The sequence below is a fragment of the Nicotiana tabacum genome, chromosome 3 (assembly GCF_000715075.1).
Source record: "Nicotiana tabacum cultivar K326 chromosome 3, ASM71507v2, whole genome shotgun sequence".
NCBI lineage: Eukaryota > Viridiplantae > Streptophyta > Magnoliopsida > Solanales > Solanaceae > Nicotiana > Nicotiana tabacum.
The window spans coordinates 92,370,609-92,389,339 of NC_134082.1; the positions used below are offsets into that span (position 1 = coordinate 92,370,609).

General features: G+C 40.6%; 1 protein-coding gene across 1 annotated transcript; it reads right to left on the reverse strand.

Moving 5' to 3' along the window:
- Nucleotides 1-431: 431 nt before the first annotated feature.
- LOC107811576 (uncharacterized) lies at nucleotides 432-1,172 on the reverse strand. The gene is made up of 2 exons (XM_016636535.2): nucleotides 776-1,172; nucleotides 432-646 (listed from the first exon to the last, which is right to left on the reverse strand). Exons 1-2 carry the CDS (start codon nucleotides 1,170-1,172, stop codon nucleotides 432-434), a joined length of 612 nt encoding a protein of 203 aa, XP_016492021.2.
- Nucleotides 1,173-18,731: the final 17,559 nt, after the last annotated feature.

The window sequence follows — 18,731 nt, forward strand, 5'->3', positions numbered from 1 at the left end:
CTAACGAATGAGAAGTAAAGTCAAAAGTAATATTCGAGATCATATGAGTTGTATGAAAATTCTGGCATGCGTAGGAACTAAGATAAGCTAAGTATGCACGCAACAAGAAGGTAGAAGACCAGGAAAAGTAATAGTTTACGTTTAAAGAAAGTTGAGAAGGAACGAAAGGAACTATTTGATCAATGATCTATAGTTGGTTACGTTATGAATGCACTTGCGATTTCAGAGTATACATATATGTTGACAATCATACAGCCGTAGAAGACTCCAATATAAGTTAAAAGGAAGAATTAAGTCCAAGTTATAGACAAAGAACTGAATTGTTAGAAGATTATATCCTGGATAGTCTATAGCGTCCATAAAGGACTAAAGTAATAGCTAATACCATGAGCTGCAGATTGGAAGATAGCTTAAGCCTACACGAATGTTGATCAAAGGGAAGAGGAAACTAAATAAATTTTAGAAAATATCTTGTGGTGGAATCCAGTCTTCAAATCATTTTTAGAAAATATCTTAGCCCCATGTAATTGATCAAAAGGATCATCAAGCCTAGGAATAGGAATTCTATACTTGACGGTGATCTTGTTAATAGCACGACTATCAACACACATACACCAAGATCCATCTTTCTTCAGAACGAGCAACGCTGGTACAACACAAGGACTTAAACTTTCCCTTATTAGTCCACGATCTAGTAGTTCCTTGACTTGTCATTGAAGTTCATCTTGTTATATTGGATTCATTCGATATGCTGCTTTATTAGGAAGTTGTGCACCTGGAATTAAATCAATTTGATGTTGAATTGACCTCATTGGTGGTAAGGAATAAGGTGTAGTATCAGAAACAACATCATAAAACTCATCCAATATTGCTTGAAGTTGTGGATCATTGACTTCTAATGACTCTTTCTTGGTGATAGATTCCACTTCCTTAGGTACTATCACAAGCACTTGCTCTCCTTCATTCAAGTGTTCTTCTACCTTAGCTCTCGTAATGTATGTCTCCTTCATTTTAGGATTTGACTTCTTTAAATCTTCAAGATTCATTGGGAGCAGTTTGATCTTCTTTCCATCCTTGACGAAAGAGTAAATGTTCTTGAGGCCATCATGAATTGCCCTTCTATCATATTCCCATGGTCTCCCAAGCAGTAAGTGGCAAGCATCCATAGGCATTACATCACACCAAATCTTATCTTGATAATTCTTGCCAATAGAGAAAGAAATAAGGCATCATTTATTAACTTGTACATTCCTTCCTTCATCCAGCCACCTCATGCGGTATGGCTTCTGCAATGGCTCTGTCTCAAACCCTAATTTGGTAACCATTTCTTTAGAAACTACATTGTTACAACTTCCTGGATCAATGATGAGTGTACAAACCTTTCCCTAAGATGTACAACATGTATGAAATATATTTTGTCGCAACCATGGTTCTTCCTTGGTAGTATCTGAATGAAGAACTCATTGGATCATAAGGTATTCTCCATCATTTCCATATTCAGCTACTTCTTCCAAGTTTTTATCATGTTGCTCTTCATGATAATCTTCTTCATCAGTTGCTCCTTCAAGGATGGTGAATGTCTTTTTGTTAGGACAATCAGCTTGTATATGACCAAGTCCTTCACATTTATGGCATCTCTTTTTAGAAATAGCTTCTGAATTCATGAGCTTCCCTTCAACTTTTTGGACACTTAGTTTTGTTGTAGATGATTGTGGCTTTGTAGAGCTCAAACTAGCACTCCCATGGTTGAAAGTGTTAGGCTCTTTTATGGTAGTTGATGAAAATGTGGCTTTGGCTTCCTTCTGTTCTGTCTCTACGACCTTGGCTAGTTTGACAACATCTCCAAAGGTCCAATGGGGCTGCAATCGTATCACATTCGCAATAGTCTTATTCAATCCATCCAAATATCGAGCAATTAGGCGGGCTGGTTTTTCTTTAATGTCACTCTTGAGCCTAAGATATTCAAATTCTCTTATGTACTCATCCCCGGATACAGCTCCTTGTCTAAAAGAATGAAACTTCAAGTAAGAATATTCTTCATATGTCTCTTGCAAGAACTGTTTGCGCAATTCTCCTTTCATTCTCTCCCAAGTGCAAATTCGTGTTTTTCCTTCAAGATTTCGCTCTTTTTTTGAGGTTTCCCACCATAGCGATGCATAACCTCTAAGTTTTATAGCAACAATCTTGATTTTCTTCTCATCAGAATATTCTTTATAATCAAAAACACACTCAATAGTTATAAGTCAATCAATAAATTCATCGCCTTGAGATTTTCCATCATACTCCAGAATTTCAAGCTTAATATCATTAGGTTGATACCTCTCTCAATTATTACTGTGTGGCCTTCTTTGAAATCTCCTTCTATCATGTTGATACTGAACTTCATCAGAGTCATAATCTTCACTTCTTTGATTATCAAAATATTCTGAATCTGAGTTTTTATCATAGTAAGCATTGTGCCTCGGTAATTTCATGCCTTGGTCAGCTATAACTTCTTCCGCTTGCTCAATATGTCCTGATCTACGCGATTGAATTGGTATATCTCGAAGGGGATTACGTCGCGGTAGCACGGGTATGTTGTGTCTTGGTGGCGGTGGAGGTTGTAGGAATTGTGGAAGATTTAGTGGCTGATTTTGAATCGCTAAACCTTCAACCAATCCAGTAAGATGCTGCATTGATTTCCTTTAGTCATCTAGTTGCACTTTAATTCCTTTGTTGTCGTTCAAGGGCTGTAGTTCTTGATCTTTCAATATCAAGTTGTTCGTCATGTGAAGAAGATCCCGAGCTTGTTATTTTCTTGTCTAGAGACATGATGAACGAGAAAACAATTTAAAAATTCGGACCTGAAACTTGAGCTCTAATACCAAATTACGTACTTTCAAGGTTTTGCACCTCTCAAGTACAAAGATGAGTGAAAAAAAAATCACCCCGCTAAAGTTTTTCACAAAACTAGTGAAAGCGTTCTTCAAACTCACGTTAGAAGAATGTAAGATGGAAAGAAACCTCACCCACACGTTCCTCAATCCCGCAATATTGTAAGAAACGTTGAATAAAGGAAGAAGAGTGTAATGAAAGATCAATCACATTTTTGAAGCAAAAGCTTAGATAAAATAATCACCAATATTTATTTTCAGCATGTTAAGCCTTTTAAATAGGCCTTACAATGAGTAAAATTGATAAGGTTAAGGAAAACTATTCCTAATTAAATTACAATAAGAATAAGGCTAAGAAAATCTATCCTGTCTAAAATAGAAAAAAGAATTCTAGTAGGAATGGGATACTAACTAACAATCCTAGTTTGACTAGAACTACAAATATAATCCTACTAAAATAAAAATTAAATTACTAGGAAACAAGAAATAAGAAATCCCAATCTTTAAGGAAAAGAAATCCTAATCTTGAATGGATTCTTGGACTTCTTCAATTTCTTGAAATTCTTGGGCCTCAGTTAGACTAAGGCTAATTAGTGTAAGCATTTTAACTTCGTGGCCTAATTCTCCAAATCCATTGGCACCTTCATGAGCCCAATAAGCTTTCATTGTTGTAGAAAATATTGCCTCCATATGTTCATCATTCCTCATGGCTGATACCAACTCCACTATACTGATGTTGAAATTGTATTCTAATAGCTTGGGGTGCGAAGGATCCCATGAACATGACACTTCTTTATCCTGCGGTGATCTATTGTTCCATCAACGATCATTCCTTCTATCAATGGCGAACCGGTCCATTATCGGGAGCTTCTGTCGCGACCTTTGGTCCGTTCGTAGGGCAAAAAGCGGCCCCTCGAGGGTCGTCTGTCCGTATCGAAATCATCTTTTAATTTTCTATGTTCTTCTCTCGTCCTTTGGTCGACGATGGAAAGCCAACTTGATCATATATGATCCTTATATTTTATTTGTATCGATTGTGGACATCTGCCCAAGTCATTGCTTGAATCTTGAGCAGGCTTTCCTTCAATTTTCGGAAAGCGTCTAAACTTCTCAGATTCAGTCCCTTGGTGAATGCTTTAGCCTCCTATTCATATGGGATAGCCGGGAGAAACATTCTCTCCTTCTGGAATTGGGTAATGAACTCTCGTAGAAACTCGGATTCTCCTTGTGCAATCCTAAATTTGTCGGCCTTTCGGGATTGTACTTTCCTGGCTCCGACATGAGCCTTGATGAAAAAGTCTACGAGCATCTCAGGATTCTGTGGAATGCTTAGGTAACAATGAATACCACGTCAAGGCTACCCTCGTGAGGGTCTCTCCAAATTTCTTCACTAAAAAAGATTCAATTTCGCGAGGAGCTAAATCATTTCCCTTTACCGCCGTTGTGTAGGTGGTAATATGCTCCTGAGGGTCTGAAGTCCCGTCATACTTTGGAACATTAGGCATTTTAAACCTCTTCAGGATTAATTCTGGTGTTGCATTTGGCTTGTATGGAAATTGGATGTAATTCTTTGAGTCTAGACCTTTCAGCACCGGTGGTGCACCCAAAATTTGGTCCATGCGGGCGTTCACTTCCCTCATAAACCGTAAAAGTTCATTCTTGAAAGGATCATTCTTGTTATTGAGGCCGGATCCTCTCCCCCAGCCCATCAGACTAACTTTATCCCTAGGAATGTTGTTGTCGACCCTCTGATTGTTTGATTCGCAGGAGTGCTAAGAGGAATTGGACCTCATCTGTTCGCATTATTAGAAGCCCCCGGCATCGCCTGCTTCAACTCCGTCATCCTTATCAAGTCGCGTGAGGTGGGCTAGAATGATCACCTGTTTCACTTGCAAGACCCTTACCACGCCAACGACATGTTCCTCATCGGCATCATTGGGAGTTGTCTCCTGACCATGTCGAAGATATTGCTTGTCATGCACCGGTGTGGCTCTCTTCCCCTCATTGTGGGTGTCACTGATTGAGTCCTCGAAATGAGGCTGATCTCCTTGAATCTCGGGGTTGTGTGTGGTGTTAATAGTGTTATTCGCCATTTCTTATGATTATTTCTAAGACAAAATAATCAAAACACGTTAGTAAAAAAGACAATGATCAATTTAATTGCACGGTTGTCTAGGCCCCATGGTGGGCGCCAAACTATTTACCTAAAGAGCGGTACAATTGAATTTATACGTGGTTTCTAGACAAGTGAATTAATTTGATCCTAAAATAATAATATAATTAAAAATTATGCAATACTTAGCCTTAGGATGTAGACGAAATAGCATAAACAACAGTTACGGGGACAGGGTTTCCGGGCACAACAACAATGAAATTAAAAAGCAAGGAAATAAGATTGTATTAAAATTTGTATTGAATGTAGCATACGTTTGCCAGTATTGTGCCATTTAAAATGATAACAGAACTCACTAGTTATAGCTATGTCTAGGGAAGGAGGTCCTAGGATCGTGCCCCTCTTTAATGTCAAATATGAGGGTTATTGATGAAGATGGAACAATGAACATAAATGTCAAATTCTTTGTAACGGACAATTGTACTTAATGCCATGGAGTATTCTCTATTAAATACTACTAGGCAAAAAGTATTTATTACATCCTTATGAGCGTAATTTTTCCGGTGACAGACGGAATAATTGCCTTCAGTCTTATCCATCACCCCGTCTTGGGTTCCACGTGTCCCTCTTCTGGACATCCACGTGTCATAGCATATTTTACCCTATACAAAAAACAATCTAAAGTATCCTTTATTATACTTGTCATATTTCTCTTTTACATATTTTTTTAAAAAATTATTAAAAAAAGAATTTTTTGACTATTATAGTCTTATTTACTCTTCATATTTAGGTTTTCTATGATATGTAATCAATATTTTTCTACTTTTAAGAACGATTAATACTAAGGACAAAATGAGAACAAAATAATTATTATATCTTGATAATCTAAAATGACAAGTATTTTGAATAAGTTATTTTTAGTAACTAAGATAACTAATATGGAATAGAGGGAGCAATAGAATGTGGGATCTTACCGTAGTCAACAAATGTTTTGGAAAGAAATGACACATAGTACGAGAACACCAAAAAGTGAGGTACAGAACTTGTGGAGCTGAATGACGTGGTGGAATAAGGCCATGGGAAGAAATGGATGTGTCACGATCCAATCTTCCCTCAGTGAGAGGTTGCGACGACACCTAGTCTTTAGGACTAGGTATGCCTAACATTTGCGGAATAATAACGAAAATTAAAACATAAATCTAAACCACTAACAGCACAGTAATGAAATAATTGATAGAAATGTTGCTCAGCATATACAATAACAACTCTCAAAAATACATACAGTATTTTCTCAAGACCCGGAACATCATAAGTCACAAGCTTCTAAGAATTTACTAACTGTTCTATACATCAGTGTTAAGAAGTAGTAGAGGAAAAACTACACAAAAGATAGAGGGGGACCCCTAGGTCAGCGGACACGGCAGATGTACCTTGAAGTATCCGTAACAGCAGCAGGTGCACAACTAATAGCGAGGCTGGAATGATGTACATAGATCTGCACATGAACATATGTGCAGAAGAGTAGTATGCGTACACCACAATGGTACCCAGTAAGTGCCAAGCCTAACCTCGATCGAATAGTGAGGAGGTCAGGTCAGGCCCACTTGTAAATAAGAAATAAGGCAGGAGATATACAATATAATATTAGACTAGAATTTAATGAAAGGAACGCAACGAATAATAGTACAACACACAGGTTAAACAGCAGGGAAACTCCCGAGATATCGTCTCGTAGTCCCAAATAAATATGCAGGGAGAACTCCCGAGGTACCGCCTCGTTGTCTCAAAAGTAAACATGCAGGGATCTCTCCGGATACCGTCCCGTAATCCCGAAGTAAATATGCAGCTCAAACAAAATGAAGATGACAGTTACGGTAGGAAAACCTATAACTTAGACTAGGTACAAGTCAAGAAAAGAAGTAGGAATCTGCTAAACATGCTGCAAAGAGTTCAGATAAGCAATTAAGGCACGTAGATATTCTAGGCTAACATGATAACTACACATGCTAAAATACTCAAATAAGATGAAAACAGGTTATTACTCAGTAAAAATTAGGTTTTCAACAAATAGCCCGTGCACGCACTCGTCACCTCGCGTACACGGTGCTCACATATCATAACGACACCAAATCCTAAGGGGATTTCCCTCATACAAGGTTAGGCAACCCACTTACCTCGAACCAAGCTCAATCAATCGGTGACAAACCGAGCTCCCAAAGTCCAAAATGTGAAATAATACCCTAACCCTCGTTTATATATTACCAAAGCTTCTTTCCAAAGTGCTGACCCCACATTTTCAAGTGTGGTCACACATCCCAGATCCTGCGGCTGCAAAACAAATTGTGCGGCCGCACTTCAGCAAATTTTGCCCTACTAGGCTTTAGTAAAATGGCCATAACTCTTTGTACAAATTTCTAAATGATGACTTCTTTACCTTTCTGGAAACTAGACACGAAGAGATACAATTTTTGTGTTTTAATCATCTCCAATTTCTTGTGGATCAAAAGATATAAGCTTTCGAAATCAGGACCATCAAATCTGCATAACACCTTGAAGTGCGGCCGCAAGAAGAATTGTGCGGTCCGCACATTTCCTCTGAGGTCCGTAGTTTTACTCTGCCTAAGCACTTTTTCTTTTTTCCTCAGCACTTCTCTTCTGCCTCAACATTCCAAAATGTGTGTCCCGCACTTCCGAAAGTAGCAAAACAACATTAGAGTGCCGAAATGCCCCGACTCGCTCAAAACTCACCCCGAAACACACTCGAGGCCCCCAAGACCTCAACCAAAGATACCATCAAGTCCTAAACCACCATACGAACTTGGTCGAGTCCCCAAATCACATCAAACAACAACAAAAATATGAATCGCACACCAATTTAAGATTAATAAACTTGAAACTTCTACAACCGATGTCGAAACCTATGAAATCACGTCCGATTGACCCCAAATTTTGCACACAAGTCATATTCAACATTATGGACCTACTCCCACTTCTGGAAATCCAATCCGACACCGATATCAAAAAGTCCACTACCAGTCAAAATCTCAAAAATTCGATTTTTGCCATTTGAAGCCTAAATCAGCTACAGACCTCCAAAACACAATCCGGACACATCCCTAAGTCTAAAATCACCCAAAGGAGCTAATAGAACCGACGAAACTCCCTTCCGGAGTCGTCTTCACACAGTTTCGACTACGGTAAAAATCCTAAGAGTTAAGCTTCCGTTTAGGGACAAAGTGTCCCAAAATACTCTGAAACAAAAAACAAAACCACACGGAAAGTCACATAAGCAGAAAAAGATATGGGGGAAGCAGCTAATAGGGGATCGGGGCTATTACTTTCAAAATGACCGGCTGGGTCGTTACATTCTCCCTCTCTTAAAATAATTGTCCGTCCTCGAATGAACATAGAGACATACCTGAAGTGGTGAAAAGATGAGATTAACGGCTGTGCATATCATGCTCGGTTTCCCAAGTCGCCTCCTCTATCGGCTGACCCCTCTACTGAACCTTTACTAAAACAATTTTCTTTGACCTCAGCTTTCGAACCTACCTATCCAAAATAGCCACTCGCTCCTTAACATAAGATAGATCCTTGTCCAACTGGACTGAGCTGAAATCCAGCACATAAGACGGATCAACGTGATACTTCCGAAGCATAGAAACATGGAATACTGAATGAACTCCTGCTAGACTGGGATGCAAGGTAAGCTCGTGAGCAACCTCCCCAACTCACCGCAACACCTCGAGTGGACCAATAAATCTTGGGCTTAGCTTGACCTTCTTTCCAAACCTCATAACTCCCTTCATAGGCGAAACCTGGAGCAAGGCCCGCTCTCCAAACATAAATGCAACATCGCGAACCTTCCGATCCGCATAAGACTTATGTCTAGACTAGATTGTGCGAAGTCTATCCTGAATTACCTTAACCTTTTCCAAAGCATCCTAAACCAAGTCTGTACCCAATAATCTAGCCTTGCCCGGCTCGAACCAACCCACTGGGGACCGACATCGCCTATAATACAGAGCCTCATATGGTGCCCTCTAATGTTGGACTGATAACTATTGTTCTAGGCAAACTCTGCAAGTGGCAAGAACTGATCCCAAGAACCTCCAAACTCTATCACATACGCACGGAGCATATCCTCAAGAATCTGAATAGTGCGCTCGGACTGTCCGTCCATCTGAGGGTGAAATATTGTGCTCAACTCCACCTAAGTACTTAACTCATGCTATATGGCCCCCCAGAACTGTGATGTAAACTGCAACCCCGGTTAGAGATGATACATACTGGCACGCCATAAAGCCTGACAATCTCACAAATATAAACTCGAGCCAGCTACTCGGAAGAATAAGTAGTCATCATATGAATGAAATGAGCTTACTTGGTCAGCCTATCCACAATCACCCAAACTACATCAAACTTCTGTTGAGTCCTTTAGAGTCCAACAACAAAATCCATAGTGATCCGCTCCCTTTTCCACTCTGAAATCTCTAACTTCTGAAGCAATCTACCTGACCGTTGATGCTCATACTTCACCTGCTGGAAATTTAGACACCGAGCTACATATTCCACTATGTCCTTCATTCTCTTCCACCTATAATACAGCTTCAGGTCTTGATACATCTTTGCGGCACCTGTATGAATGGAGTACCGCAACTATGAGCCTCCTGGAGAATCATCTCACACAATCCATCTACATTGGGAACACATAGTCTGCCCTGCATCCTCAACGCACTATCATCTTCAATAGTGACCTCCTTAGCATCACTGAGTTGAACCGTGCACTTGAGGACAAGCAGATGGGGATCATCATACTAACACTCCCTGATACGATCATAAAGAGAAGATTGAGAGACCACGCAAGCCAAAACTAGACTCGGCTCAGAAATATCCAATCTAACAAATATGTTGGCCAAGGCCTGAACATCCAATGTCAATGGCCTTTTAGCTACTGGTAGATATGCTAAGCTCCCCAAACCCTCCGCCCGACGACTCAAAGCATCGGCCACCACATTGGTCTTCCCGAAATGGTATAAAGTGGTGATATCATAATCCTTAATCAGCTCTAACCACCTCTGCTGATGCAAGTTAAGATCATTCTGCTTGAACAGATGTTGCAAACTCCGGTGATCGGTGTAGATCTCATAAGGGGTAGTGCCACCAAATCTTAAAAGCATGAACAATAGCTGCTAACTCAAGGTCGTGGAAATGATAGTTTTTTTCATGCACCTTTAGCTATCTGTAGGCATAGGCAATCACCCTACGGTCCTGCATCAACACCACACCGAGACCAACCCGCAATGCATCACAATATACAATAGAAGACCCCGAACCTGAAGGTAATACCAATACTGGGGTTGTAGTCAAAGCCGTCTTGAGCTTCTGAAAGCTCTCGTCACACTCCTCTGTCCACCTGAATAGAGCACCCTTCTGGGTCAGCCTGGTCATAGGTGCTTTAATAGATGAGAACCCCTCAACAAATTGACGGTAGTACCCCGCCAAACCAAGAAAACTTCGGATCTCCGTGGCTGAGGACGGTTTGGGCCAACTATGCACTGCTTCCACCTTCTTTGGATCCACCTTGATCCCATCACTTGATAGTACATAACCTAAGAATGCCACTGAGTCTAGCCAAAATTCACACTTTGAAAATTTGCATATAGCTTCTTTTCTCTCAAGGTTTGGAGCACATTCCCCAGGTGCTGCTCATGATCCTCCCAACTCTGGGAGTACACTTGAATGTCGTCAATAGACACAATGACGAAAGAGTCAAGATAGGGCCGAAACACACTATGCATCAAGTGCATAAAAGTTGTTGGGGCATTGGTCAGCCCAAATGACATCATAAGGAACTCGTAGTGACCATATCAAGTCCTGAAGGCAGTCTTCGGGATATTTGGATCCTGAATCTTCAACTGATGATAACTTGAACGCAAGTCAATCTTGGAGAACACCCTAGCACCCTATAACTGATCAAATAGGTCATCAATACGAGGCAATGGATATATGTTCTTCATTGTAACTTTGTTCAAATGGCAATAATCAATGCACATACGCATAGAACCATCCTTCTTCACAAAAAAGACCGGAGCACCCTAGGGTGACACACTGGGCCGGATGAAGCCTTTATCAAGAAACGCCTGTAACTTCTTCTTCAACTCAGGAGAATTTATATGATATGAAGGAATATAAATGGTCTAAGTGGCTGACAACAAGTCAATGCCAAAGTCAATATCTCTGTTGGGCGGCATGCTTGGAAGATCAGCCGAAAATACATCAGGGAGATCCCTCACTACTGGGACTGTCTCAACTATAGGGGTATCCATACTGATATCTCTCACATAAGCTAGATACGCATCACACCCTTTCTCAACCATTCATTGAGCTTTAAGAAATAAAATAACTCTGCTGGGAGTGTAATATAAGGTGCCCCTCCACTCTAACCATGGTAAGCCTGGCATAGCTAGCATCATGATATTGGCGTGAAAATCAAGAATAGCATAATAAGGCGACAACCAATCCATGCTCAAGATAACATCAAAGTCTACCATGCTGAGCAATAATAAATTGGCTCGGGTCTCAAAACCACTAACAGAAATCAAACAGGACCGATACACGCGATCCACAACAAGAGAGTCTCCCACAAGAGTAGACACATAAATAGGGAAACTCAAAGAATCCTGAGATACGCCAAAATATAGGGCAAAATAAGAGGACACATAGGAATAAGTGGAGCCTAGATTGAATAGAACCGATGCATCTCTATAACAGACCGGAACAATACCTATAATGACAGAGTCGGAAGAAAATGCCTCTGTACAAGCAGGAAGAGCATAGTATCTGTCCTGGCCTCCCCCTCTATGGTGACCTTTACCTCCCCGACCTCCACCTCAAGCTAGCTGAGCAGGTCGAGTGGTAGCTGGTGCTGTAACCATAGCCTGAGGACCCAGTGGAGCACGTGGTGGCTGAGAGGTTTGTAAAGGTGCACCCCTCTAAGTCTGGGGCAATCCTTCACCATATGGCAGGTGTCGCCACACTTAAAACAAGCTCTGGAAGGGCGTGGCTATTGTGGTTGCCTCAAGCCAGGTCTGCTATACTGACCACTAGAAATACCCCGTGCAGGAGGCACACCAGATACTGGCGGTGCATAATAAGCCTCTTGGGGTCTAGGAGTAGTTGGAATACCATTGGCGGCTGGAAAGGCTGAATGATTGGGGCGACTCATATAGCCCCTACCATGTTGAACTACAGCTGGGGCATGCGTACCAGAATAAGAACTAGTCTCTCGAGACCTTTTGACCTCTCTCTCCCGAGAAAGCATGCCCTCCACTTTCCTAGCAATACTCACAACCTGTTGGTACAAAATATCCATCTCTATCTCCCGGGCCATGCTAGTCTTGATGCTGGGATGGAGTCCCTCAATAAACCGACGGACCCTCTCTCGAGCTGTAGAAACCAAGGCCGGTGCATGTTTGGCTAAATCACTGAAACGAACTTCATACTCTGACACAGTCATAGCACCTTGACGCAACTTCTCAAACTCGATACGCCATGCATCTTTGAGGCTTTGGGGAATATACTCCATCAAAAACATGTCCGAGAATTGAGTCCATGTAAGTGAAGCTGTCTCAGCCGGACTGTCCAACTCATAAGCACGCCACCACTAATAGGCTGCTCCTCTAAGCTGAAACGTAGTGAAAGAAACCCTACTCGACTCTGTTATGCCCATAGTATGGAGGATACAGTGGAATTCCTCTAGAAAGCCCTAAGCATCCTCTGTCACCAAACCACTTAAAGTAGGAGGGTGGTACTTATTATACCTGTCGAGCCTGAGTTATTCCTCCTTAGAAACTGCTGCCCTACCCTCGGGCTGAACTGCGGCTACCGGCTGCACTGGTATGACCTCTAGGACCTGGTCAACCTAAACCTGCTACTCTGAGGTACGAGCAACGGTAGTTTGTACTCCTCCCCCCGACTGAGATATGGCAGGATCAAGGGGAATCAATCCAGCCTAAGCTAAGGTGTTGAACATGCTTAGAAACTGGGCTAGAGTCTCCTGGAAAGCTGGTGCAGCAGTAGTAGGCACCTCAGGTGCCTGCGCTCCAACTGGAGCTACTGGTGGCTTTTCTATGGCAGCTCGTGCGGGTGATTTGGCTGCACTCATAGATGTCCTCGGCCTCTACCCCGGCCCCGGCCCCGGCCCAAGCCCAAGCTCCGGCCTTTGGTGGCTCTAGCAGGGGGCACGGGTGCCTGGTCATCTCTCATTGTACGTGTCCTCACCATCTGTGATTGAATAGAAGATAGAAGTTTAGAATTTTGAAGTCAATAAATTTTCGCACAACAATGAAATCAAAAAAGTGTAACTTTCCTAACAGTTCTATAGCCTCTCAAAGATAAGTACAGACGTCTCCGTACCGATCTGCGAGACTAAATAATTGGCTTGTGACTCACGACACCTATGAACCTAGAGCTCTGATACCAACTTGTCACGACCTAATCTTTCCTCCGTGAGAGGTTGCGACGGCACCTAGTCTCTACGACTGGGTAAGCCTAACATTTGCGGAATAACAATGAAAATGAAAACATAAATCTAAACCACTAACAGCACAGTAATGAAATAATTGATAGAAATGTCGCTCGGCATATACAATAACACCTCTCAAAAATACATACATCATTTTCGAAGACCCGAAACATCATAAGTCACAAGCTTCTACGAATTTACTAACTGTTTTATACATTAGTGTTTAGAAGTAGTAAAGGAAGAACTACACAAAAGATAGAGGGGGACTCCTAGGTTTACGGACGCGGCAGATGTACCTTGAAGTATCTGTAACAGCAGCAAGTGCACAACTAATAACGAGGCTAGAATGATATACCTGGATCTGCACACGAACATATGTGCAGAAGAGTAACATGCGTACATCACACTGGTACCTAGTAAGTTCCAAGCCTAACCTCAGTCGATTAGTGATGAGGTCAGATCAGGCCCACTTGTAAATAATAAATAAGGCAGGAGATATACAATATAATAGTATGCTAGAATTTAACGAAAGGAACACAATGAATAATAGTACAAAACATAGGTTAAACAGTAGGGAAAGTCCCGAGATATCATCTCGTAGTCCCAAATAAATATGCAGGGAGAACTCCCGAGGTACTGCCTCGTAGTCTCAAAAGTAAACATACAGGGGAATATCCCAGGATACTGTCCCGTAGTCCCAAAGTAAATATGCAGCTCAAACAAAATGAAGATGACAGTTACGACAAGAAAACCTACAATTTGGACTAAGTGCAAGTCAAGAAAGAAGCAGGAATCCGCTAAACATGCTGCAAAGAGTTCAGATAAGCAATTAAGGCACGTAGACATGCTATTCTAGGCTAACAGGATAACTACACATGCTAATATACTCAAATAAGATGAAAACAGGTTATTACTCAGTAAAAATTAGGTTTTTCAATAAATAGCCCTTGTACGCACTCGTCACCTCGCGTACACGGCGCTCACATATCATAACAACACCAAATCCTAAGGGAATTTCCCCCACACAAGTTTAGACAAGCCACTTACCTCGAACTAAGCTCAATCAATCGGTACCAATGCCTTTTCCACGAATATCCGACTCCGAATGGCCCAAATCTCGATGATTTTCTTGAAAACCCCACGAAAAATCATCACAAACCGAGCTCCCACATTCCAAAAAGTGAAATAATAACCTAACCCTTGTTTATATAGTACCAAAGCTGCCTTCTAAAGTTCTGACTGCGCATTTTCAAGTGTTGCACATCCCAGGGCCTGCGGCCGCAATCCAATTTGTGCAGCCACACTTCAGCAAATTCTACCCTATCAGGCTTTGGTATAATGTCCATAATTTTCTGTACAAATGTCCAAATGATGGCTTCTTTACCTTTTCAGAAACTAGACAAAGGCTATAACTTCCGTTTTTGAATCTTCTCCAAATTCCTTGTGTATCAAAAGATATAAGCTTCCAAAGTCAGGCCGGTGAACCTGCAGAACACCCTGAAGTGTAGCCGCAAGAAGAATTGTGCGGTCTGCACTTTTCCTTTGTGGTTCGCATTTTTCCTCTATGTCATCACGTTTTCTTGTGGCTCAGCACTCCAAAATGTGCATCTCGCACTTCCAAAAGTATCGGAACAACATCACAGTGCCGAAATTCTCAGACTCGCTCAAAACTCACCCTGAAACACACCCGAGGCCCCCGGGACCTTACGAACTTGGTTGAACCCTCAAATCACATTAAACAACAATAAAAATATGAATCGCATACCAATTCAAGCTTAATGAACTTGAAACTTCTACAACTGATGCTGAAACCTATCAAATCACATACGATTGACCCTCAATTTTGCACACAAGTTATATTCAACATTACAGACCTACTCCCACTTTCATAAATTCAATCTGACACCGATATCAAAAAGTCCACTACCGATCAAAAATTTTCAAAAATTTGATTTTTGTCATTTCAAGCATAGATCAGCTACAGACCTCCAAAACACAATTTGAATATGCCCCTAAGTCCAAAATTACCCAACAGAGCTAAAAGAACTAAAGAAACTCCCTTCCGAAGTTGTCTTCACACAGTTCCGGCTACGGTCAAAATCCTAAGACTTAAGCTTCCGTTTAGGGGCTAAGTATCCCAAAACACTCTGAAACCAAAAACAAAACCCCATGGCTTGGACAACCACAACTGACGACGACTATTAGTATATCTTCTTGGAAAAAAATCAGAATAATTTTTGTTAGAGTAAAGAAATATAATGAGGGGTATATATTTGTTCCATAGAAGCCAAATGTTTCATCAAGGTAACAGTTGGTAGGAGTAAATAAACAATTTCTGTAGTAGTGTGTGGAGTCATATGAGCAATGTGGTTGAAAGAAGTTATATTCAACTTCGTTGGTGGTAGTAGTGGTTTCTCACTCTCATTATTTGGCTCTATATGTTCCACTACAGTCTCGCGATCAAGCACCCAATAAAGTTTGCATATTGGTGGACAGTATAAAGTTGATGTAACTTTAACTTTTGTAGTAGATATTAGATATGGCTGGACGAGTTAAGCTTGTCAGCATAATATGAAATGACATCGCCATACACAATTCCCCGAATTTGTTGCTCCTATAAAGTGTCAATTTTTATTATAAATGCAGTAGATTATAATTGTAGAAAGTTAAATTTATGCTGCTACTGTAGACATAATTACTTCGTCCTCGAAAATCAAATTTTAAGATCTAACTTTTTTCTCGGGACTCTCTCGTTCTCGACCTATGATAATTTGGACCATGCATATGTAATTTGGTGTGTCAGTTATTATTTGATTGATGTTGCCTCTTAGTGCTATGATATTCTGGTAAAAAAATAAATTTTTTGAGAATAAAAGGATGATTGCAAAATTAGGAGAAATGATTAACATGCAAGCACAAATTTAATCAACAGACGACCAAAAAAAGACTAATAATTGACTGCAGATAGAGAAAACACAATGACAAACAAAAGGTCAGACAGATAATTTGCTTGGGTCGATGTAATTTTTTATTATAATATTTTAATGATGACTCATTTAGAATCTTCAGTCTGCAGCTAAAGTCGTATTTGCTTTGCTGCTTTATTCTTCAGCATAGTTTAATATTTGTGGGTAATTTATTTTCTAGAAGAGTGTTTTTATATGATCTGATTTATGCATATTTGATTTTGTCTCTTTCTTTATATTTCAATCATAGGAACTATCCCAAAAGTAGAACTGTTGGGAATAAACCTCTTACCAAAATAATATTCACGGTAATAAAAGTGGAATAATAATATAGTACCGAGATACGGTAATTAACAAGAATAAAAGAGTAACAACGACACCAAGATTTTTACATGGAAAACCCTTTTAATAAGGGAAAAAACCATGGCCCCGAGAGAAGCAACTGATATCACTATAGTAAGAAATTTTACACTTTGTAGGTCGGAGATAAATACTCCAAAGACCACTACAACACTCAAAAGAAATAACCATCTTTTGATATTCCACCTCACTACAATATCGCTCACTCTCTATTTTCCTCACAGACTATTTTCTTATACCTTGTCTGTGAAACCTCACTCTTTCTTTCTCTCTTTGTTGGTGTGAAGAAATGAGAGTTGAAACTCTCCTTTTATAGCCAAAGCTTCACCCTCTAAAGCCTACAATATTTGACAATTTACACACACTTTTCACAATTCAACAAAGTTGGCAACCAAACCAAAGAAATTCAACAAGGTTGGCTACCAAACCAAACTAATTCAACAAGGTTGGCTACCTAACCAAACCAAGTCAACAAGGTAGATTACCAAACCAAAGAAACTTTTATTAGGCACATGCCTAATACTTCTTCAATGAGATGGACATCATCAATCTCCCCTCCAGTCTCATTCATCCAGAGGAGGTAGCACTGTCTTCTAGTTTGAGTGCATGCCGACAAGTTCTTTGCATAGCTCAAACTTGTTCCTTGGTACCACCTTGGTCAGCATATCTGCGGGATTCTCACTTGTAGAAATCTTCAAGACTTTTAGAGATTCATTATCTACCATTTCTCGAATCCAATGATATCTCACATCAATGTGTTTGGTCCTTGCATGGTACATAGAGTTCTTGCTAAGGTCTATTGCACTTTGACTGTCACAATAGACGACATACTCCTTCTGATGCAATCCAAGCTCTTGAAGGAACCGTTTGAGCCATACCATCTCCTTGCCAGTTTCTGTAGCGGCAATGTACTCTGCTTCAGTTGTTGAAAGTGCAACACACTTCTGCAACTTAGACTGCCATGATATAGCTCCCCCTGAAAATGTAAACAAATATCCAGTAGTAGATTTTCTGTTGTCAATGTCACCTGCCATATCAGCATCTGTATAGCCCTTCAAGATTGGATCAGATCCTCCAAAGCACAAACAATCTCCCGTGGTACCTCTCAGGTACCTGAGTATCCACTTGACTGCTTCCCAATGTTCCTTTCCAGGTTTTTCAAGAAACCTGCTGACAACACCAACTGCGTGAGCAATATCAGGTCTAGTACATACCATTGCATACATAAAGCTTCCAACTGCTGAAGAATAAGGAACTTTAGCCATGTTCCCTTTCTCCTCCACTGTTGTAGGACACATCTTCTTACTCAACTTTAGATGACCAGCAAGAGGTGTGCCGACTGGCTTAGCATTCTTCATGTTGAAGCGTTCTAGTACACGTTCAATGTACTTCTCCTGAGATAGCCCAACTTTCTACTTGTTCTCTCTCGAACTATCTTCATCCCTAGAATTTGTTGTGCTGGGCCCAAGTCCTTCATATCAAATGACTTGGACAGATCTCCTTTCAACTTTGCTATCAACCCCTTGTCTTTTCCTACAATTAACATGTCATCCACATACAACAACAATATAATAAAGTTATTCTCAGAAAATCTTTTGAAGTATACACATGGATCAGAATAGGTCTTTAGGTATGTTTGACTTTTCATGAATGAGTCAAACTTCATGTACCACTGCCTTGGTGCCTGCTTCAATCCATAAAGACTCTTATTCAATTTGCACACCATGTGTTTCTTTCCAGCTACTTCAAATCCTTCTGGCTGCTCCATATAAATCTCCTCTTCCAAATCTCTATGAAGAAATGCAGTTTTCACATCCAACTGATCCATTTCAAGATCTAGGCTAGCTGCTAAGCTCAAAATTGTTCGAATAGAAGTCATTTTGACAACAGGT

Coding starts and splice junctions, on each gene's coding strand:
- LOC107811576 (XM_016636535.2), bottom strand. CDS start 1,172: ATGCCTATGGATGCTTGCCACTTACTGCTTGGGAGACCATGGGAATAT. Junction 647..775: donor TCAAATTGATTTAATTCCAG/GTGCACAACTTC, acceptor GTGTTGTACCAG/CGTTGCTCGTTCTGAAGAAA.